The 22,509-nt window shown below is 53.2% G+C and overlaps 1 protein-coding gene across 3 annotated transcripts in view; it reads right to left on the reverse strand.

Annotated features, from left to right (window-relative positions):
- Positions 1-17,647, reverse strand: part of CPLX2 (complexin 2) — a 72,634-nt gene extending 54,987 nt beyond the window's left edge. The window contains exons 1-2 of one of the 3 annotated variants that reach the window (XM_073355175.2): positions 17,541-17,647; positions 7,970-8,065 (exon numbers count right to left, since the gene is read on the reverse strand). Coding sequence is in view for 1 of the 3 variants with exons in the window: in XM_073355178.2 (XP_073211279.1) it covers positions 7,970-8,065; positions 16,154-16,292 (235 nt within the window). In the remaining 2 variants the exon portion in view is untranslated. Of the gene's footprint in view, positions 1-7,969; positions 8,066-16,153; positions 16,334-17,540 lie in introns of those variants that run through there. The other 2 variants (XM_073355178.2, XM_073355176.2) reach the window with 2 other exon arrangements.
- Between the last annotated feature and the right edge of the window lie 4,862 nt (positions 17,648-22,509).

Consider the following 22,509-nt stretch of genomic DNA (forward strand, 5'->3'; position numbering starts at 1 on the left):
ACCCCCGTCCTGCCATGCAACCTCTGGGGCAGATCGCTGCATTCTTGTGGCGCCGCCCCGGCAGGTCCAGCTTCAGGACTGGGGCGTAGTAGGGACGGCAGGGTGAGAGCGAGACAGACGCTTGCTCTCCGTGTAATGTACGGAGCCAGGCCTGGCCCCGCGAGCTGCTCTGGGCTGGGTGCTGCTCAGCCTGGTGGCAGGAACTGGCTGCTGGTGTTTAACCTGGCGGTTGCCCCTTTCGTAGATTCCAAGGCCAGAGGGGAGCATGGTGCTGAGTCTGACCCCCCGGACGGCACTGGTCACAGTTCTGCCCCCAATTATCCACAATAGCAAATGTCTATCACCATGGAAAGACACAACCCACCCTCTGCCTTTGCTTTGCTGCCAGCTCCTGTTTCCCAGGGTGCAGGAGGTGTGCTCCTGGGTGCTGGGTGGGGCTCCCCTTCCCTGCAGTCGTGTTTCTCTTGCCCAGGTGCCCGGGCTGGCAGTCGGCTCGGGTTTTCTGCTGCTTGGCTCGTTGCTGCCAGGCCTACGGCATAGGAAGACCAGGCCACGGGGAGAGCAGCAGCACCATATGGCACCTTGCTCAATTATTGCTGTGTGTGTTTCCTGAGGTGCTGTTCGCAGGCACGGTTTGTAAATTGTTGTCAGAACAGCCTGGACAATTGTTTGTCTGATTCCAGGGGGTTCCCGTTTCTGAGACACAGGAGAACTTGCTGGGGAAGGGAGGGGCACGCTTGCGAGGGGTGAGCAGGCAGGGGAGACCACCAGCTTAATTCCTGGTTAGCGATTGTCATAAATATAAAGGGAAGGCTAACCACCTTTAAATCCCTCCTGGCCAGAGGAAAAACCCTTTCACCTGCAGAGGGTTAAGAACCTAGGATAACCTCGCTAGCACCTGACCAAAATGACCAATCAGGAGACAAGATACTTTCAAAGCTGGAGGGGGGGAGAAACAAAGGTTCTCACGGTCTTAGTGTTGCTTTTGCCGGGACCAGAGCAGGAATGCAGGTCAGAACTCCTGTAAAGGGCTAATAAGCAGTCTAGATAGATATGCGTTAGATTCTGTTTTGTTTAAATGGCTGATAAAATAAGCTGTGCTGAATGAAATGGATATTCCTGTTTTTGTGTCTTTTTGTAACTTAAGGTTTTGCCTAGAGGGATTCTCTATGTTTTGAATCTGATTACCCTGTAAGGTATTTACCATTCTGATTTTACAGAGGTGATTCTTTTACTTTTTCTTCAATTAAAATTCTTCTTTTAAGAACCTGATTGCTTTTTCATTGTTCTTAAGATCCAAGGGTTTGGGTCTGTGTTCACCTATGCAAATTAGTGAGGATTTTTATCAAGCCTTTCCCAGGAAAGGAGGTGTAGGGTTTGGGAGGATTTTGGGGGGAAAGACGTTTCCAAGCGGGCTCTTTCCCTGTTTGTTAGACGTTTGATGGTGGCAGCAATAAAGTCCAAGGGCAAAAGGTAAAATAGTTTGTACCTTGGGGAAGTTTTAACCTAAGCTGGTAAAAATAAGCTTAGGGGGTTTTTCATACAGGTCCCCACCTCTGTACTCTAGAGTTTCATAGATTCATAGATACTAAGGTCAGAAGGGACCATTATGATCATCTAGTCTGACCTCCTGCACAACGCAGGCCACAGAAGCTCACCCACCCACTCCTGCAAAAAACCTCATCTATGTTCAGAGTGGGGAAGGAACCTTGACATGGTGGCAGAGCGGTGGGATTAACTTGAAATCATTTTGAGCTCAATTTGAGATTTTTTGAACCAGAAGCACAGATTATTTTAAAAGGAAATATTTTTTTTTCCTTTGGGCTGCTGGAAAGCAGGTTTTAAGCTGAAAGCAGTTAGAGGTTTTTTGTCTCTGCTTGGGGGCCAGAGCAGAGACAAAAGGGAATTGTCTTTTGTGAGCCGGAGTTTTCTCTACCTAAAGGCAGGGTAGTTAACCTCCTACAGGGAAATTCACAAGTCTTCACAGACCTGAAGTTGTTTTGACCTAAGAGCAACTCGAGGGGTTTTCTGTCTATTTGCCTGGAGACAAAGGTGTTAGGGTTTTTTTTAAGGTTTAATTTTTCTGTAGGCTGACAGTCACGATCTGAGAACATCGGTATCCGGTTACAGCACAACCTCTCTCTATATATGTATATATATTTGACAAGCCAAGTTTTTTGTTTGTTTGTTTGTTTTTATTTCTAACTCTCGGGTGTAAAGTTAGTTAAAAACAGAGAGGCAAACATGACAGAGCCCAAGGCAGAAACAGCCAAAGAGGCTGCCCACAGGAGAGAACTGGAGACAGAAAAAAACCAAGAGGCTGCCCACAGGAGAGCTATGGAGGCAGCGAAAGAGGCAGAAAAACACCAAGAGGCTGCTCACAGGAGAGCTATGGAGGCAAAGGAAAAAGAAATGGAGGCAAGGGAAAAAGAAATGGAGGAGAGGGAAAGAGAGAGGAAGCATGAACTGGAGTTGGAGAAGGTAAGGGCTGAGTGGAATCTACTGGATAACCCTAACAATCCTTCCCCAACAATCCACAAATGGGAGCGACTATGTCCACAGTATGATGAATCCAGTGATATTGCTGAATATTTTCTCACCTTTGAGAGACTGTGCACTCTCCATAAAATTCCTGAAGCTCACAAGATGACCACATTGGTCGCAAAATTAACTGGAAGAGCTCTGGACATATTCAATAAGATGCCTATTGATGAGGCTTCTGACTATAATAAGTTCAAGGATTTGGTTTTAAAGCAATTTCAAATTACATCTGAAACGTACAGAGTAAAATTTCGAACCCTTAGGAGAGGGCCTGGACTAAGTAATGTGGCTTTTCTAAACCATATGAGGGATCTGTTAGATAAATGGGCCCAAGGAAGGGGCGTCACTAGCTTTGACGGAATGTGTGATTTGATAGCTCAGGAGCAATTCCTGAATATGTCCAAGGAGGAAATAAAACAGTGTTTATGGGATAAGGAAATGGACTCAGCAGAAAGTCTTGCTTCTTATGCTGATCGATACGAGCAGTCCCAGACCGCCAGAGAGGCAGGGCAAGCTGGTTAGCCTTCCCTTTATATTTATGACAGGGGTCATAAAGAATCACCCAGCTGCTCTGTTCCAATCTGAGCCGGTGATTTGTCAGCGAGAGACAGAGACCTGGCAGCAGCAGCAACGTAATTGACTCTAATAGAGATTTTGTGGAGTGACACCCCAGCCGGAGCCAGAGCCGAGTTTTGTTTGCACACAGTGCTGGGCATGTCAGACACCCGCAGAGGCCATTAGTCAGACTCGGCCACCCTGGGCTGTCGACTGTGTACAGTGTTTCAGGTGTTGGGACACGTGAAAAGATGCCTGATTTGTCTGGCAAGGCAAGCGAACAGCCAGGTGAAAAGCTGAGCCAGCGACCTGATCAGGTGAACAACCTGGTCAACCGTCCAATCAGGTAAACAACTGGGTTAGCAAACGAATCTCAGTGCTAGCCAGGAAAGTGTTTAGACAAGATAAATAATGAATCGCTTTGTAACAATGTAGTTAAGGCAGCACCTGAACGAGGGGGTGCACTTGCATTTAACCCTGTGCTGGGCCCTGTTTCAGGGAACTGATCGCTCACTGAAGCAGTGAATACACGACATACTTCTTCAGCTCCAGAGTCTGTCTGTAAACCTGGGCGATTCGGACAATCCTGCAGCAGCCAAAATGGGCGTGCAGGTCCTTTCTTTTGGGAGAACCTTGCCACCCTGCTGCTGCTGGCCCATTTTCTGAACTGATGCTAAAGCAGAGGGTTCGGCACCCCTGGGGCAGGGTCTCCGGCCTGAGCTATGCAGGAGGTAGGGCTAGATGCTCAGGCTGCTCCCTTCTGGCCTGGAGTCTGAATCCGTGCAATGTTTGGGGGCAGGTTTCCTCCCTTCACTGTGTGATGTCAGGATCGTCAGAAGGTCTGATGTACCTGGGCCTGCCCTCGGGGATTCACAGCCTGACTGGAAGCAGGAAGCACCAAACATCTCCAGGGAATCCCAGGCATGGGGTGTAGATTTACAGTCACTGGAGGGGTCCATATTTCACTCCCCTTCTCAGGGCCACTCAGTTCTGCTCCCCTGAATACGATTTCTCAGGTTGCAACACTGATAGCAGCCAGGAGGAAGCTGCTTTGCCCCCTGGGATACTCGGTGGCTGGGGTCACCAGCGACACCATCTATCTGCAGTGAGGCCCTGAAAGGCTGATCAGACACAAACACTCATTTGCTTTTTAGATCTAGGTTTTGTCCCATGATGCCATTAGAACAGAGAAGTGGAAGTCAGGACTCCTGGGTTCTATTCCCAGCTGTCCCTCACAAGCCTGCTACCTGGCATGAGTCACATGACCTCTATGCCTTTGATTCCCCATGTATACAATAATACCCGGCCATGGGCAATCACACACTAGGGTTGCCAATTTTGATTGGATGTATTCCTGGAGATCTCGTCACATGACATAATCTTTAATTGAGCCTCCAGGCCAATCCTGGAGGGTTGGCAGCCCTATCACACGCTCCTCTGTTGTGATGCCTGCAAACCAAAGTCAGTGGCTTGGCAGCTGGTGCACTGTGCCTGCTGCTGCTCATTGTCCCGCTATTCCCTTCTGCTCCTCCAATCCGCTAGATCGACCTTTGATCCTTAGGTGGAAGCTCTTTGAGGTAGGGGCTCCTGGGTCTGTGGATGTGCAGTGCCTGGCGCCGAGGGACCCTGCTCCCTGACTGGGGCTGCTGGGCACTACCGCAATAGTGTCACTGACCCCAGGTGGAAGGTACTGGTGTTATCCTTAGACTGTAAGCTCAGTGGGGCAGAGCCCGTGTCTCTATTTGCCTTTGCCCAGAACCCAGCACCGTACAGCTCTGACCCTGACTGGAGTCCCCGACTGCTGCTGTCATGCACGTGCGGAATTAGGAATCGTTATTCTCATTAATACTCCCTATTACTAATACTTTTTCTCCTTGAAACCCACGGGCAGGTTCCATGGTGCTCAGTGAAGCAAACCCTGCCATTACTGTGTCACCTGTAATTGCTGTGTAATTGATTCCCTCAGATTTGCCGCATATGCTCTGGGCTGTCCCCACACCATAGAAATGAGAGATTTCTGCCTGCCTGGCATCACCCTTTTGCAAACTCCTTCCTTGCGGGGTAAAGGCGAGTGTCACCAGGGACCTCTGCACACTGCTCCAGGGGAATCAGCCATGTTGGTGCCGACCCTAGGAAGTTACCTGGGTTTGACTGGCACACACACCTAGATTGTCCTGTGATATGCATGGCCGTGCACTGCCCTGGGAATATCTGCATGCAGGCTGGACTCTATTGGAGGGGAGACTTCTCGTCCTCATGGTTTTTACAGAGCAGCATGCGCCTTGCCTGTCTGTGCCATGCATTATTAAACAGATATACTGCAGCCCCTCTGTGTTTTTCCTGCCTGGGCTTTGCTGCACAGGAAGTGGGTTCTCTGAGCAGATATTTATCTCTGAAAGTCCCTGCTAAGCTCAGGCTGTGTATCTGGAATTGCTGCAGATACGGATGATTCTCTTAACGGGTTTCTGACTTTGCAGATTTCTTCTAGGTTCTTTCCTTATTCCTCCCCCCACGGTATAAATTCCCTTTTCCATTAAAGAGCCGTAACACTTTCAGCCCCGATGCTAGCACCAATGCCATGGCTTCTCCTGGCCTTACCCCAATTAAATCATCCCAGCCAGGGCTTTGTCAAGCCTGACCTTAAAAACTTCTAAGGAAGGAGATTCTACCTCCTATTAATTGGGGATTGGTCCTGCTTTGAGCAGGGGGTTGGACTAGATGACCTCCTGAGGTCCCTTCCAACCCTGATATTCTATGATTCTACCCACACAGCAGGTTCTTATGGCATTTACCTACCTAATGTGGTATATAAATGCACACTTACCCCTCGGCCAGCCCATCAATATTTATGGCAGGCGCTCACATGCACAAAGCCTTGCAGGGGAGTCAGAGAAGGAGCTGTGAGCAGAATACCAGGAGCCACTTAGTTATCGCTCTGCATCAGACAAAGGGTTTCTCTGGAGACCTTGCACTGCAGAGCTCCTCTCCCACCCCCCGTCCTACCCCTCCGGTCCCCAGAACAGCTCTGAGATGCTTCAAACACCCACCGACATCAACAGCAAGGCTTTGAGATCTGTGGGAAAGCAACAATCCAGAAGGCTCCTCGGGTATGGATGGGGATAAAGTGCCCGGTTGACCTCGCTCACTTTGCAAACACTACTCATAACTCAGGCGGAGACTGTCCTGCTGGGAGGCGGATGCACGGTTTCTGCTCGATTTTCGTTGCCAGTGGGCACCCAAATGGTAATGGGGCCGCCACATGCCCTGGCCAGCTTCCGCCTCAGCCTTGGGGGAACCTCGCGGGGCTGCTGCAATTGTCCCTGTTTTACAGGTGACGAAATGGAGGTGCAGAAAGACGGGCAGTGACTTGCTGGGGATCATATGGCAAATTGCCAGCAGAGCCAGGAATGGTCACTGCCAGGCCCTTCTTGTCTTATCCCGGGCCAACCCCCCTGCTCTGTCAGAGAACTGTCCCTGAATCTGAGTGACCGTCTGAGCTGAACGCTGGGAGCTGAGCTTTGGGTTGGGACACACTTTGGTTTTGATGCCACCAGAAGCCATGTCCTGCCAGTGTTTTCCCCCACGGGCAGTGCAGGTAGCACAGAGCCCCCTCAGGATGGCTTCCGCCACATGACAAGGCATGGCAAGTCTGCCAGGAGGACTGGCCCCAGGCTGCCAGCTGCACGGCAAGGAAGGCTGGCCCAATGCTCAGCGTGCTAGCTTGCGGCCCGGAGCCTAACTGCTATGGGAATCAGTGGAAGTTAGGAACCTAAGCTGACGTTAGGAACCAAACATCCAGCCCTTAGTCTTTCTCGACTTCTGTGGAAATGGGGATGATAGCAAGGCCGGACCCTTGGGGGGTGCCAGGAGAAATACACAAAGGGTTGTGTTCTCAGATACTCGGGGAATGGCGCCTGCTAAATACCAGGTACATGGGGGCCGCGGGAGCAGAATGGTGTGGGAGGAATGGCACAGTTTGCAAAGGCAGTAGCAGGACCATGGGAGGGATGGTCAGATACTACAATGATGGGCACAGTACCATACCTAGATGGAGAAAGGGAGACCCACGTACAAGGGAAGGGGAAGGCAGGCAGGTAAATGCCGAGCTCACTGGAGGCCAAGAACTTAACAAGATCCCAAAAGGGACTGGCCGTTTCTATGGGTATCACAATGCAGGACAACAAGCATCCTGGTAGGGTGATTAGATCACCTGCTTCGGGGGTGTCATTCTTCAACTCTTGGAGACCTGAATGAGGGCAGGTTATCCCCCTCTGCTGGGGTGGGTTCTTAGACCTTCCTCTGCAGCTCTCAGTTTCACTTCCCTTGAAAATCACTGACTATGTCAGAAAACTGCCCTTCCCCCCTTTAGTTTTGTTTCGTTTTTGGTTTTCAGCAGTTTTGGGCCCCAAATATTTCAGTTTGGGGGTTTTCAATAAACAGTCAAAAATGTCCAGGGGAACCCCCCCCCCCCTTTCTGACCAGCCCTCGTGCTGCGCGAATAGAAAACACTCTAATTCTGGGGTGAGGTTCCATCACCAGGAGAGGAGAAGGAAGCCCAGGATTCCTAGGGGCCCAGAGGCCGAGCACTGATTTTGGCCGGGACGCCTGCTTTGTTGTTTTCTTGCTGAGCTCTGCGGTTCCCGCCAGCCCCTGGGGCACTGCGCTCGCCCTGGCAGACGACTGCACCTCGCTTCCTGGCATTTGTGCTTGTTGGTTCATTACTGGGAACAATGTTTGCAGGGAGAAGGATGGCTCAGGAGCTGGCTGGTTCCCCCGAGCCCGAGGGAGCGCGAGCAAGTTGCCAGCGACAGGCCGGAGAGTTGCATGTGGTGCAGGGGAGCACACAGGGGACTGGGGCAGCTGCCGTGCCTACCTTTCCGTGTCTCTCCAGCCAGGCGTCCGTTTGTCTTCGGGGCACTAACACGATGGCTCCTCGCTGGGGCAGAGCATGTCAGGGGCAGCCTGTGCCCTAGAGAGGAGAGAAGAGGAGGCCAGAGTAGGGGAGCTGAGCAGCTTCTCCCGACCCTCCATCTCTGGGACGGATCCGTCAGCCCCACACCACGGCAAGAATGTAATTCACACTGTGTGCAAAGCGGCCCCAGGTACAGCAGCAGGCTGCAGAGCACATGTGGCTCCCAATTCGTGCTGTCTCCCTCAGGATGGCATCTCGTTATTTCCCAAAGCCGCCCCCCTCCAGCCTCTCTGCCTCAGCCACCCTACCAGGCACAGGGCCCCGACTTTTGGTGGACCCCCCCCCAGTTTATGTTGAGCCCCCTCCTTCTCCTAGGTCCATATCCGTGCCTTCCTAGAGATGGGAACTTGGCTTTCCCTATGTTAGGGATCTACTGCCAGGAGCCCCCGCCCCCACCCCACTCTCTCTCCCTCTCTCTGAGGGAAAGTCCCCAGCCCAGAGCACTCTGCTAAGCCGGAGTTAAAGCCTAGAGCCCGGCAGGTCTACAAAATAGCAGGAAGTGGAGAACGCTGGAGTTCAGATTCCATTCCGAAGGAAGCAGAGCCTTTGAAATCTGGAGCGGCTGTGTTCAGATGGCTGCCCTCCCCGCTCGGCCCCGGCAGTAACAGTGGCCGCCCCGCCCCGCATTGCTCCCTTTCAGACTCCTTGGAAGACCGGGTGAGTTCTGGACCAAGGGCTTTCTCCGAGGCCTTGAAGAAGGGGCAGCGCATCCTCACCGTGGCAGGGTGGCTGCTCTTGCAGGGATGGCACCGCTGCCAACCTCACCTCTGCTCACCCTCCGCTTTCTCCGGGACCGAGCCATGCCCTGCATGTTACAAGAGCTGCAGCATTGCACAGCTTGTGGGCGGGGCACTGAGAAGGGGCACCCCCCCAGCTCTTAGAGCGTTTCCAGACTCTATGAAGGGTGCCCAGCACTGGGAGCTCGGCACTGGGTTTGCTTCACCAGTTTCAAGCTAGGTAAGCTGCCTGGCTGTAAGTCCCACTGTCTCCCATTGCAACTGGGGATCTCCCTGCCCTGGCCCAAATATCCCCCATGGCGAGCACTAGGAATGATGCTGGATCACTGCACAGACTTTGCTCTTCTCTGGTTAAATTCTCTAATTTAATGGCCTGGACCTAGGAGAATTGCATTTGCTGTTATTACTAGTTCTGTGTCCAATTACAATTGTCTAACTGGTGGCACCGGGGACCTGACTGATGTGTAAGGAAGGATGGCTGTCAGGAGGCGACACGGCTGAGCAGGGATTGGTAAAAAGCCACCACAACCATGCTATGGTTGAGCAGAAAGCAGCCTGGCTTTTCTCTCAGTGATGAAGAGAAACAATCTTTCGTGATGGCCTTGGGTTTCACCCCATTTCTGGTTCTCCCTAGGGCAGAGTTAAATCCGTTTGGGCGCTTTAACCATGTATTTACAAACTCTCAAATGCTTGGGTTTCTTTGACATTTAATATTAACTCTGACTTTCCTGGCTTTCTAAACATCATTTTTGAAATAATAACATTCTTGTTAGTTTAAAAAAATAACAAGAATGTTGTTGCTTTTTAAAAAATAAAAACAACCCCCTGTATGTCACTGATGGGTCCTTCCAACTCTAATGCCAACTTCATGCAGATTTTAGTCTGTGAATTTCCTTAGGGCTTTTCAGTGTTTGTGACAGGAAGACGAGTCTTCACTGATAGGGATCTACAAACAGGCACCAAGATCCTGGTTTACAAGGCAGTTGTCATGCCCACCCTTCTCTGTGGGTGTGAGACCTGGGTAACCTTTGGAGGACATCTCAAGAGGCTGGAGTGGTTCCAGCAGCGTTGCCTCAGGAGGATTCTCGGGATCAGCTGGGGAGACCGACGCACTAACATCCGCGTTCTCTCTGCAGCCAACATCAGCAGTACAGAAGCGCAGGTCATGAAACACCAACTCCGCTGGGCTGGCCGCTGTGTACGTATGCCTCCCGAAGCAAGTGCTCTTCTCTCCATTAAGTCAGGGAAGAAGGGCTCGCGGAGGGCAGCGGAAGAGTTTCAAAGACGTACAGAAAGTACATCTGACGAAGGGAAGCATCAGCCCAACACTCTGGGAGGACTCGGGGCAGAACAGAACATGGTGGCCCCGCACCAGACTCCAAGCCACAGCTCACTTTGAGGAGAACAGACGTGCTCATGAGACCGAGACGCAACAGAGGAGGAAAGAAAGGGCACAATGCTCCAGCCATCAACTATGTCTCCTCCAAGATTACACCTGTCACTTCTGTGGGAAAATCTGCAGGGCACGAATTGAGCTCCTCAGCCACTTAAAAACCCAGCAATGAACCCCCTTGGCAGACTCCATCCTCGCATCGAGGGACAGCCAAAGAAGAAGAGGCGTTTGTGACAAGCAGTGGGAGACAGGTGCGACAAAATGGGAATTTTTTGGTACTACTTTTTATGAATCCTGTGTGTGTGTCACGGGGCAAACACTGCAGTGGCTAGGTGAAGAAGCTCCTATGCCGGCAGGAGAGAGCTCTCCTGTCCGGGTAGCTAAGGCACCCCCCGAGAGGCGGTTGCTATGGCGACAGGAGAAGCCCTCCTACTGACACAGTGCTGGCCACCTGGGGGGTTAGGTCAGTACCGCTCCGTGGCTCAGCGGTCGGGATTTTTCACACCCCGGAGCAATAACTTGAGCGTAGACCTGGCCTGAATTTGCTTGTGGGGAAGTGCAAGGGACATGGGGTGGGGGTGTCACTAATTGTCTGGGGAGGTCCGAATGGGTCATTGCAGCACTGGCGGAGGCCCACCCAGAGCAATGGAAAACCCGAGAAGACACCGAAAACCACGAGGGGCAGAACACTGACGCCTAGCAACCAAGGACCGAGAGGAAGGAGGTTTCCCCACCTCTCAGGAGGGAAGGTGAGCGGATGCCAGACTGGGAGGTGTCAGGGCACCGGCATCAGAGTGGGCTTTTGGAAGAGGCTCGACTGCTCTCACCTTGGTCTGACAACGGGACGGAGCCTGCATTAGAGTCTCCTGCAGCGTGGCTGGCGAGTTGCTCTGGTTTGGCCAGCTGGACTCTGTCCTCACCTGTATTTCTCTGTGCTAACCTACACTTCCAGTGCTGCCTTCCAGCTGACTCATAAACCCTCCTGTGTATTGAAGCCGCTGCCTGTTGCCACTACAGACACTTGTTGAGGTGCCCAAAGAGTGTAACAATCTCTGCCTGGGGGCCTGTCTCACTTGGGCTTGTGGGTCAGAGCTCATGGGGTGAAGCAGGAGGCGGCTCAGTCTGAGATGGTGAGGCCATGAGGCCTACCCTGAAGGAAGAGTGGGACCCCTTGGGGGTCTGCTCCACAGCTGGGGCTCCTCCAAGGGACTGTTTAAAAGCTGGGGCATAGCACAGATCTTGTGGCTCCATGACAACAGGCAGGAGGCTAGGCCCGGGGGGAAGCTCTGTTGGCACAAGGACTAAATCAGGGGGTTGACAATGTCTCCGGCTGGCACAGCCACGGCAGATCAGAGCAGGTATTTGGGGCAATCATTTTGTGTCTGCTCCTATCTGTGTGACATTTGTTATGACATGACGCTAAGAAGCAAGGCCAAGCTCTCTGCAGGGCAGCTCCCTGGTAGAGGGGATGGAGAGACTCAAGACACCAAAGGGGCCATCTGCTGCAGCCAGTGATAAGCGAGGAGCCTCGGCCTACGCATTCATGTATCGCCAGTGAAACTGCTTAGCGGGGCTTGATTTCCCAAGGGCAGATGCTCAGCGCTCTCTGAGGATCAGACCCCTTTGTCGTGCGCCAGGCCCCATGGGCCCCCAAAACGGAGGTGCCTTAGATCACTAGGAACTCGGCCCTGGAGTGTAAGTGACCCAGAAGCCGCTGGCCCCTTTTCTGCTGAGTGACAATATGCACAAGCACCGAGCAGCAGCCCACGAGCGGTAAGAGCAGCATGACTGCATGGCCCCGGGGACCTGCACCGTCACAGCAGCCTTTGCTCTGCACGGTGACAGAGCCGCATTAAACGCCTGCCAGTGCTGATGGGCTTTTTAGCACCAGGAAAGTGGTAGGTGTCTTCACGTAAATGGGATAGTGGGTCCTGGAGCAGGGTTTTCAGCCCCAAGGTGTCTATGGGCTGTTGCTTTCACAGGCTCCCTGGGGTGGCAGGGCTGTAGGCACTGCAGATACGGTGCTCAGTCCCTTGAGAGAGGATCTTACGTTATCCAGGTGGGACTCTGGCTGATGGGGAGATGGGTGGGGAGGGGCAGCAGGTGCTGATGGGAATGGAAATGAGTCACACTCAGCTGACGAGAAGGGAGGCTGTGGCCTGTCGGGGTTCATGGTGGGGAGTGCGGACAGGGAGAACTGCAGGGAGCCCATTCACATGGGATGCCTTGGCCAGGAAGGGAGCCCTTAATGGGATGAAGAGGGGGCGCTGATGGGGACTCCGGGATGGAAGTGGCTGGCCCCCTCTCTGGCAGAAGCAGCTAAGAGGCCAAGAACAGAATGGGTGAGGGAGTCCCCCGTTGCCCCTTTCACCCCAGAAAAGGCCCTTCCAGGGCTGAGCCAAGGTAGATTCCTGGGAGGTGGGGGGGGTGAACCTCGCCCTGGTGCTGCCTGGGTTGGGGACAAACAACGGGACTCAGTCGCCAGGGCTGGCAATCCGCCACCTTCAGCCAGGACGAAAGTCAGCTTTAAGGAAAAGGGGAGGAGTTTGTGGGTCTCCAAGACCAATCCGGAGCTGGTTCCTCTCTTCCTTCATCGCTTTGTTGCAAAAGCGCATCATCACTGTGTCCTACCAACATCACCGCCATTACCGCAGCAACGCACTGTGACATCACCCACCAACTGGTTCCCTGAATGCTATGCAGAAATCTCCCAGGGCAAAACACTGGCTTTTAGCAACTCAAAGCAGCCGAAAGAGGGCAGAGAAACAGCAAATGCCCAGAGTGGGGGGCCAGGCCGATGTTTCCACAGGGTTAGCCAGGTTCCCCGGGAAATGAAATATTCATCTGTAATACAGCAACAGTCTTCTCCCCAAACGGGGGACGGAGGGAGATTCAGCAAATTGTAGATAAACAAATGACCCAAGGGAGCAGAGGGAAAACACGTCTCAAAAGCTACTTCAGAGGAGCAATGGTGCTAATGGATAGGAGGCCGCACTTTTAAAAGCACTAAGGAGCAGGGAAGAGGTGTTACACTCCCACAGGCAGGAGACACCACTAACGAGCCAGGCACAGCCAGGGATTTGGTTACTGAGAAGACTCCATTGCAGCTCCCTGGACTTTCATCTGCAGGAGGTCAAATTACTGTGTATGGAGCCATGATACAGAAGATGCTACCTCCCTCCTAGGCTCCTTTCATTGTCCCTAGGGACCTGCTGGCTGCGGCCTCTTCCCGCCCCCAGGGCATCTGCGCTTCAAAGCAGGGCGCGTTTGTCTTTTAAAACCTCTGCATTTTTAAAAAACTGCCGCTCAGGAAGATGTGAGCAAGGAAAAGAGGCGCACGAACCACACAGGCAGGAAAACTTTGCACAGGGTCTTTCGTGCCAATCATCTCCACAAAACGCTTCCCCCGGCGGCAGAACAAAGCTCTCCCAGCGCGGCAGCAGCAGCTTTGAGTTCCACAACAGCCGGAGCGTTCGGGTGTGGGAAAGAGGGTCACAGATCAGCTAAGTTCTGGGGAAATGGCTTCCAATTAAAACACACCATCTGCCCGCCCCATATCCAGCCCATCCGGGGCCTGAAATCTGCCCCCATTTGCAGCCGGGCTTTGATGTCAAGGGGCTGAATGGAGAGTGTCAGAGAGACGGTCAAACAGTTCTCACAGGCATTTGTGATAGGGTGCATGCGTTTATACGAACCTATCACATTTCTCTAGTCCCTTTCGTCTGGAGGGATCTCAAAGCACTTTATAAACTTTGTACATTCAGCACCGCTTAAATGCAGCCACCTCTGGGGCCGAGCAGCAACCATAAAATTCGCAGTGCAGCAATGGCAGGGAGATGAAATTTTGGACAAAGACAATTGGCCAGCAGCAAGTCATATGAAAACGTGCCCTGGGATCATGAACGGCCACAGACAGCAGACCAAAGCTACGGGGTAAGGTCTCATCTGAGAGACTCCCAGGCAATGAAGTGCCCGGGAGTCAGGCTAGGATTTCCCCTCTCTCGGGTGTCGGGCAACATATAGATCAAGGAAAGTGGGTGGCACAGAGGCAGTTTCCATTACTAATGAAAATTCCAAACTGTGCGGATGCTCTGAACAGCTGCCCCGCTGCTGGCACTCACCATATCAGTGCAGCTGCACTGAGTTCAATGGGAACAGAGGTAGGCCAATGCTGGGCACTTTTAAAAAGCCAACAAAAGGGACATGAAGCAGCAAAGACAAATATCCTTTCAGCTCCCTGCGTCTCTCCCAAGGACACTTCCGGGAGCAGTCATTCCATTTGCCTGACTTCTCATCTGTGCTGATAACTCTGACTTTAAACCCCTGCTTGTACCTGAAGTTCTCAGGGTTTTTTTTTTCTTCTTAAAAAGGTTTGTGTTGTCTATACACTATGAAATGAGAGGAGGAAGCTAAGTGATCCGTCTGGCTGATAAGAATCCCAAGTCACCTTCATTCTTATTTCATATTGATAACGTGGTAGCACCCAGGAGACCTGCTGAGGACAAGGACCTGGATGCGCTAGGCGCTGTGCAAACATCAAGCTAGACACAATCCCTGCTTGAGGAGCTCACGGCGGTAACACAAAATAACGCATTGCAACAAGAAATTGAAGGGGTTGGTTCCTCCTGAACGTTTTGCTGCTTTCTACAGAATAGTAGAATACAGAAAAGTTCCCTGGAGGCAGTCTGGCCTTGTGGCTAGGCACTGGCCTGGGGATCAGAGGACCTGACCTCTACTCCTGCCACTGACCTGCTGCATGCCTTGGGCAAGTCCCTTCACCTGTATTTGTCTCCTGCCTTTGTCTGTTTAAACTGGGAGCTCTTTGGACTGTCTCTTAGTCTGCCCACCATTCCTGCCACACGGGAGCCCTGATCTCCGCTGAGGCTTCTCATGATTTGAAACTGTGATGTCATTTCTTTTCCTTCCCTGTGTAGAGATCCTTGACAAAGAGCACTGGGTCTGCTCGATCAGTGTGGCTGCCGGGGGCTCCAAATCAACACCAGGAGTAGTTAAGGCGTGAACTGCATTTCTCATCCCCCTCTGGGAGGTGTTAATAGCTGTGACTAGTTGGGATCATTTCAATACTAATGCTATCCCATAAGGCAATCGAAGAAACAAACGCTCAGCCCCAGCCAAGGCTGACTTTGAAACATGTTGTTATGTGTCAATCTGTCTTCAATGAACTTTCTCCGGCCTCTGCTACACAGGTAAATGAGCCTCTGGATTCCAGCACTGGCCCAGCTACCCCGGGGATAGCACTCTGAGCAAGCTTTCAACACACACGAGTTCAAATCTTACAGCAGGGCTTAGCACTGAGATGCTGCTGGTGTACAGTACGGGGCTGATCTCTGTTCGTAGCCATGCACTGTTCTGCAAGCGGGAATGGGCTGATGCCCCGCCAACCCAACTCCTTCTTTTAACCTGCGTTAACAGCCTGCACCTTACGTCTTAAGCTCCAGCAGATAGCTCTGAAAAACCCAGCATCAGGCGCCCTCCCCAGGCCACCCATTCTGAAACTCAGAGCCAAATCCTGGTTGCCTTATTCACGCAAGTCAGCCCACCAATACTGATGGGCCTTCTCACGTGCGTTAGGTGGGCAGCTCACCTGCCTAAAGCACTTTGTGTTCACAAAACCTGCTTCTAAGAGCAGATGCTGCGACTTGGCTCCCACTGTGCACCCCGCTCCTCACTTCACAGAGGGGACTGGGGGAAATGCAATGGAAATGATTAGGGGTTTGGATGGACTGGTTCGTGAGGTACAAAAGCTTAAAAGGGCTAAACAGCTGCAGCTTGGCTAGGAGACGGACAGTGGAGGGGCAGGATGAGTGTCTAAATAAGATGTTAAATAAGGAGGGAGAGGAATACCATGGGAGGCACAGGAGGGCGGGCGGGTCAGCGAGATAGCACTAAGAGAAATGGGGTGAACTAAGGAAAAGGAGAATATAGTCTGCATACCAGGGAACCGCCTAAGAACAGGGCCAGTGGAGACGTCTTGTAAGGTGCGAGGTCCATCAGCGGGGTGTTTAGGACGGACTGGCTGGGCCAAGGAACTGTAGATGCCTGTGCCAAGAACCCGAGCAGTGATGGGAGACATGTGATGGAGCAGGGGACAGACGACTCGCTTCCCTTTGACTGCTCTGCTCACGAGGGACCTGGTTTTTAGAAATGCCGGAAGTGTGTAGAGAGCCCCCAGCTGCACTTCCCCAGTGTGTAAAGGCCTAATGCAAACCACACTGACTTCAGTGGGAGTCTGTCTATTCAGCCCAATGGGCTTTCTATCGGGCCACGATCTTATCATGGCCTGCCTGTTCTTGGCTTGGCAAGAGCCATTCATCAGATGGCCTTTGCCAGCAACCCCTTCTAATTGCAATAGGACATTTGAATTGCACTTTCCTTTCCTTAGCCATGGGACAGCCCCATTGCCTGCCTGGGCCCCTTCCACCTCGCAGTGCATACACCTGGCTTCATTGCGGGCAGCAGGAGCCATCCCTCCATAGCCCCACACCTAGTTTCAGGAGGGTTTTTTTTTTGGGGGGGTGGGGGGAGCATCCCCTCGCGGCTCTGCAGTGCCCCAGGCCTCTTTGCATGGAGCGGACAAAGATTTCCCCTGCTTTCCCTGTTCTTGGGTCTGCAATCCTGCTGGAAGCAGGCCCGTAAGCAAGCCCTGGCTGCAGGGGGAGGAAGCAGCGGTGCTGCCCTGGGGGTGGAGGGCGGGTTCCTGGGGGAATCCCGCATCATCTCCCCCCACCCCCAGGACGCAGCTCGTCCTCCGCTCGCCGCTATTCTTCACCTTGCTTACATAAGAGGGCGGTGGGCGGGAGCCCCTTTTATTCATTGTTTCAGCTCCAGGGCCCTGCAGGCTCGGGAGCCATGGGCTAATTAAAGGCTCACACACACACACACAATAACCCGCCCTGCTGTGAAGAGGCGCCGGGAACGGAGGCAGGGAGATCCGCGCCCTGACTGGGGGGCTGCTGCGCCCCGGGGTAGCCGGAGAGCAGCCCCGAGCCGGCGCGGGGAGCCCTGCGGGCTGGGGGCACGGGGGAGCCGGGCCCCAACCCGGACCGAGCAGGCCCCTTCCCGCCGCCGCTGCGGGGCTGCTGCTGCGGAAGAGGCCGGGGGCCGGGGCCGGGGCCGGGGCCGGGGCCGGGGCCGGTCCCCGCGGGGGATCTCGCCCCGCTGGCTGGCGAGGCGGGGCGCGCCCGGGGCGCAGGGAGCTGTCCGCGCCCGCGGTGCTGAAGCCCGCGGCGGCGGCAGGCCGGGGCGCGGAGCGGGGCCTAGGCGGGCAGGAGGCCGGGCCGCGGGAAGGAGGAGAAGCGGGCGGACAAAGGGCGGTACGAACCTGGACGCCGGGCGGGGAGGCTGCGCTGGCGGCCGGCGGGGCCGGGCGGAGTGCGCGCTGCCGGAGTCCGAGCCACCCCGCGCCCCGCCTGCAAACAGCCGCCGCCCGCCCTCCGCGGGGCACGGGCGGCCCGCGGGGCAGCGCTCCCCGGGCGCGGGACGGGAGGCAGAGGCGGCTGGAGGCGGCCGGGGGAGCCGCGGGTTCACGGCGCTGGCGGGCTGCGGCGCCGGGGCTGGCTGAAGTTTCGCCCGCGATGGGTTGAGCGCGGAGCTGCCTGGAGACCCGCCCCCTCCCTGGGACCTGCGGAGCGCACGGGGAAGGGGAGGGGGGAAGGGGCTCAGCCCCCCCAAAGCACGGGCGGGCCGCCTCAGCCAGCGGGGGTGTCACTTCCCCCCCTGGGCGGACAAGGTGAGCGGGGACCTTCCCCTGCCGGTCTCTCTCCACAGCCCCCTTTGGCGCAGTCAGAGTGGGGCGCTCTGGTTTGGGGAGCATTGCTGGGGCTGGGAAAGTGCGATGCACAACAGCTGGGAGCGCAGGGCTAAGCCCCTTTATTACCGGCACATTAATCAATAGACAAGGAGGAAGTTTGATCCAGACTCTGAAAGGGAACGTTTGTGCCCAACAGCTGGGAGAAGAAGCTTGGGAAGAGGTTCCTAGCTCTCAAAGCCAGCAGGGACCGTTGTGATCATCTGGGCTGACCCCGCTGCAGAGCACAGGCCAGAGACCCACCCCCAAATAATTCCTAGAGTAGAGCTTTTAGCAAAACATACCACCCCCATTTGAAAATGGCCAGTGATGACGAATCTACCAGGCACCTGGGGAAGTTGTTCCAGTGGTTAATTACTCTCACCATTATCATTTGCTGTTGAGTTCTTTTTTGACTGTTGATAGCTGTGGCCAAAGGGCCTCTCTCCAGGGGGACTGACTGGCAATACAACTGTTTGCAGTGTTGTTGCCAACGGGGATCACATCCTGAAAAAAATCTTTCCTGAACCCCCTTCTTCTGGCCTTCAAACAATCCCCCAACCTTGCCAAGCTCATCACCAGAAGCAAGCTCCCCACAGACCAGGACCACTGCTACAGTGATCAACACCCCCCACAGCACACCTTTCAAGATCCCTGGGCCAACACGTGCCTGTCACAACACAGTGTCCCTCATCCAGTGCATCAAATGGCCCAATAACAGCTATGTGGGTGAAACCAGACAATCACGACACTCTCAAATGAACTCAAACAGAAAATGATAAAAGACAAAATCACACTGTCGCCCATGGGCGAGCACTTTTCACAAAGAGATCACTCTCTAGCTGATCTTTCAATACTTGTCCTCAAAGGAAACCTGCCAAACATCTGCAAAAGGCAGATCTGCCAACTTGAATTCATAACTTTGCTGGACACCATGGACTTAACAGGGACCCTGGTTTTATGGCTCATTTGTAACACACCACACTGCCCGCTACCCTTAATTGCCTGCTTCAAACCCTTTCTACATAACAATCTAACCCACAACTGACCACTTCATTTCAAAGGACCACCTCCAACATGTGGTTCCCCTTCTGCTGGACAATCTGTCCCTAGGTGTATTTAGCTCTTCTTCCTTCCCCAGATGGGAAGCAGAGCTCAGTGCAGCTCGAAAGCGTGTACCTTCCACCAACAGATGCTGGGCCAATACAAGATGTGACCTCACCCACCTCCTCTCTAGCAATATAGTGACTGTTTAATTAACCCAGGCCCTGTTAACTCCAACTTCACTACTGTCCTAAGGGCTCCCTTCCATGGCATCCGAGGAACGGGCTGAGCGTACAACTCTCAACCAAGATTAGAAGCCACCCCAGCAAACAGCTGAGATTCCTTCGGCAAGACTTCAAAGGGCCACTGTTTTCACGGAGGGAGGAGGGGAGAGGGTCTTGACTTCAAGAATTGATGGGTTCTGAGCCTCCTTCAGAAGGGAGTGGAAAGGCTCTCTCCTCAAAACTGCTTAAGAGCCAGCTGCTGCCATCTTTATTCATGCAGAGTAGCACTGGACTAGGTGAGTAGTCCCACTGAAATGGATGGGGCTCCTCAAGGAGCAAGGCCCAACTCACGGTGAGTAGGAGTGGCAGAATCCAACTCTGTGCAATTACATGCGGAGATTTAAAAGTAAGAAATATATTCAAAACAAAATCCTCTTTTCTGTACCCATCAAGGCTGGAGATCAGATTCAGCATTTCCCTTACTACGGGTTATGATCTTGCTAATGTCTAAACCAGAGTAAGGAGCAAAGCTCCTGGCATGGCTTCTGATACTAAGGATGCCACCAAATAACACAGTACAGGTCAGCAGCCTTTCACTTGACCTGAGGAAGAGCAGGAAGGACAGTGACAGGCACGTGTCACCCCGGGGCCAAAGCAGAGTGTGGATGCTTAAAGAAGACCTGCATTAGCTACTTAGTCTGCTGGAGTCCACAGTGTGACACCAAGGACTGGTCAAAGTTGGGAGTTGGGAACCAAGGTTATAAACACATGAAACAAGGACAATGGTACCAGCCCGGGATGGTGTCCGATCCCACCCGATCTTCTCTCGGTTATTGCTGTCGTTCCTAGGTGACAATGAATCAAAACCAATCCATTGCTGTGCAGTGTCAGACTATTCCCAAGACCTCTGCTCTGTCACTGGCTGTGATTCTGATTTCAGTCTTTATCGCTATTAAAGTAAATCAGAGCCCCATTGTGCTAGGTGCTGCATAGACACTAAGGGGGAGACAGTTCCTGCCCCCGGGCTCACAGTTAAGCAGATAAGACAGAGAAAAGGTGGGAGAAAGAAAGGACAGTCACCCCTATTTCACAGATGGGGCACTGAGTGGCCAGTCTCAGTTCTAAATTGGCTGTAACCAAGCAAGAGATCATGGAGTCATTGCAGATAGTTCTCTGAAAACATCCACTCAATGTGCAGCGGCCGTCAAAACAGTGAACAGCATGTTGGGAATCATTAGGAAAGGGATAGATAATAAGACAGAAAATATCATATTGCCTCTTGTGACAGGGTCAGGCCAGTTCGCTACAGGAGAGTGATCCTATTGGGATCCAGGAATGGGCGGGCAGAAGCCCACCCACTGCTAAAGGGCCCACCCGCAGGCTAAGGGGAGGATCCACAGGACCTGGAAGCCAAGTGATTCCGGGGGACAACTAATGAAATAACAGGGACAGGAGTGTGGATAGAAGGCAGATATATTAGCCCCAGGTTAAGTAGGTCCCTTTCCCCTGGGTAAGGTAAAAAGGGCAGTTCCAGAATAATCAGGAACTTGCTGGAACCAATTAAGGCAGACAGGCTAATTAGGACACCTGGAGCCAATTAAGAAGCTGCTAGAATCAATTAAGACAGTCAGGCTAATCAGGGCACCTGGTTTAAAAAGGACCTCACTCCAGTCAGTGAGGGGTGCGCAAGGAGCTGAGAGTGAGAGGGCTTGCTGCTGGAGGACTGAGGAGTACAAACGCTATCTGGCATCAGGAGGAAGGTCCTGTGGTGAGGATACAGAAGGTGTTGGGAGGAGGCCATGGGGAAGTAGCCCAGGGAGTTGTAGCTGTTACACAGGTGTTACACGAAACACTATAGACAGCTGTGATCCACAGGGCCCTGGGCTAGAACCTGGAGTAGAGGGTGGGCCCGGGTTCCCCCCAACTCCCTATTGGATACAGGAGGAGTTGACCTGGACTGTGGGTCCCACCAGAGGGGAAGGTCCCTGGCCTGTCCCCTGACCCACTAGATGGACCAGCAGAGACTGTGGGGATTGTTCTCCTTCCTTTTCCCCATGCTGGCCAGCGATGAGGTTAGCTGAATGAATGGCAGGTTTGAGCCATTAGCAAAAGTGGCCAAACTGAGGGCTGCCATGAATCTCTGAGGCGAGCAAATCTGCCAATAAACGCAGGACCCACCAAGGCAGAGGAGGAACTTTGTCACACTCTACATAAATCCGTGGTACGCCCACGTCTTGAATCCTGCATGCAGATGTGGTCGCCCCATCTCAAAAAAAGATCTATTGGACTTGGAAAAGGTTCAGAAAAGGGCAACAAAAATGATTAGGGGGATGGAGCGTCTGCCATATGTGGAGAGATTAATAAGACCGGGACTTTTCAGCTAGGAAAAGAGACGACTAACGGGGGATATGATAGAGGTCTATGAAATCATGACTGGTGTCGAGAAAGTAAATAAGGAAGTGTTATTTACTCCTCATAAAACAAGAACTAGGGGCCATCAAATTAAATTAAGAGGCAGCAGGTTTAAAACAAACAAAAGGAAGTTCTTCCTCACACAAAGCACAGTCAACCTGTGGAACTCTTTGCCAGAGGATGTTGTGAAGGCCAAGACTATAACAGGGTTCAAAAAAGAACTAATGTTAATGGCGGATAGGTCCATCAATGGCTGTTAGCCAATGGTGTCCCTAGCCTCTGTTTGCCAGAAGCTGGGAATGGGTGATAGGGGCTGGATCACTTGATGATTCCCTGTTCTGTTCATTCCCTCTGAGGCACCTGGCACTGGCCACTGTTGGCAGACGGGACACTGGGCTAGATGGACCTTTGGTCTGACCCAGCGTGGCCGCTCTTATGTGAACTGCACGCCCCTGGGAGGAAGAAATTCAGAATCTAGTTTAGCCAGATGAAGGCCACGTCTACACTGCCACTTATGGCGGTATAATGTATGTTGCTCAGGCGTGTGAACAAGAGGTGACGTATGCTACACTGACCTGAGGGCCGGTGTGGCCGCACTATGTTGGTGCTTGATGGGGTGGGTTGATTCAGGTGGTGGGACCCCGTCTCTCTCCTGCTGACGCGGAGTGGCTACACTCGACAGCTTACAGCAGCGTGGCTGCATTGGTGCCCTCTCGTGTTGTCACCGCCTAAGTGACGCACCCAAGGCATCTGTGGCAGAGCCAGGAAGGAAGGCCAGGTTCCTTGAGCCCCAGGCCAATGCCTGAGCATGGGGCCAGGTCATC

The sequence above is a fragment of the Lepidochelys kempii genome, chromosome 8, assembly GCF_965140285.1.
Source record: "Lepidochelys kempii isolate rLepKem1 chromosome 8, rLepKem1.hap1, whole genome shotgun sequence".
Lineage (NCBI taxonomy): Eukaryota > Metazoa > Chordata > Testudines > Cheloniidae > Lepidochelys > Lepidochelys kempii.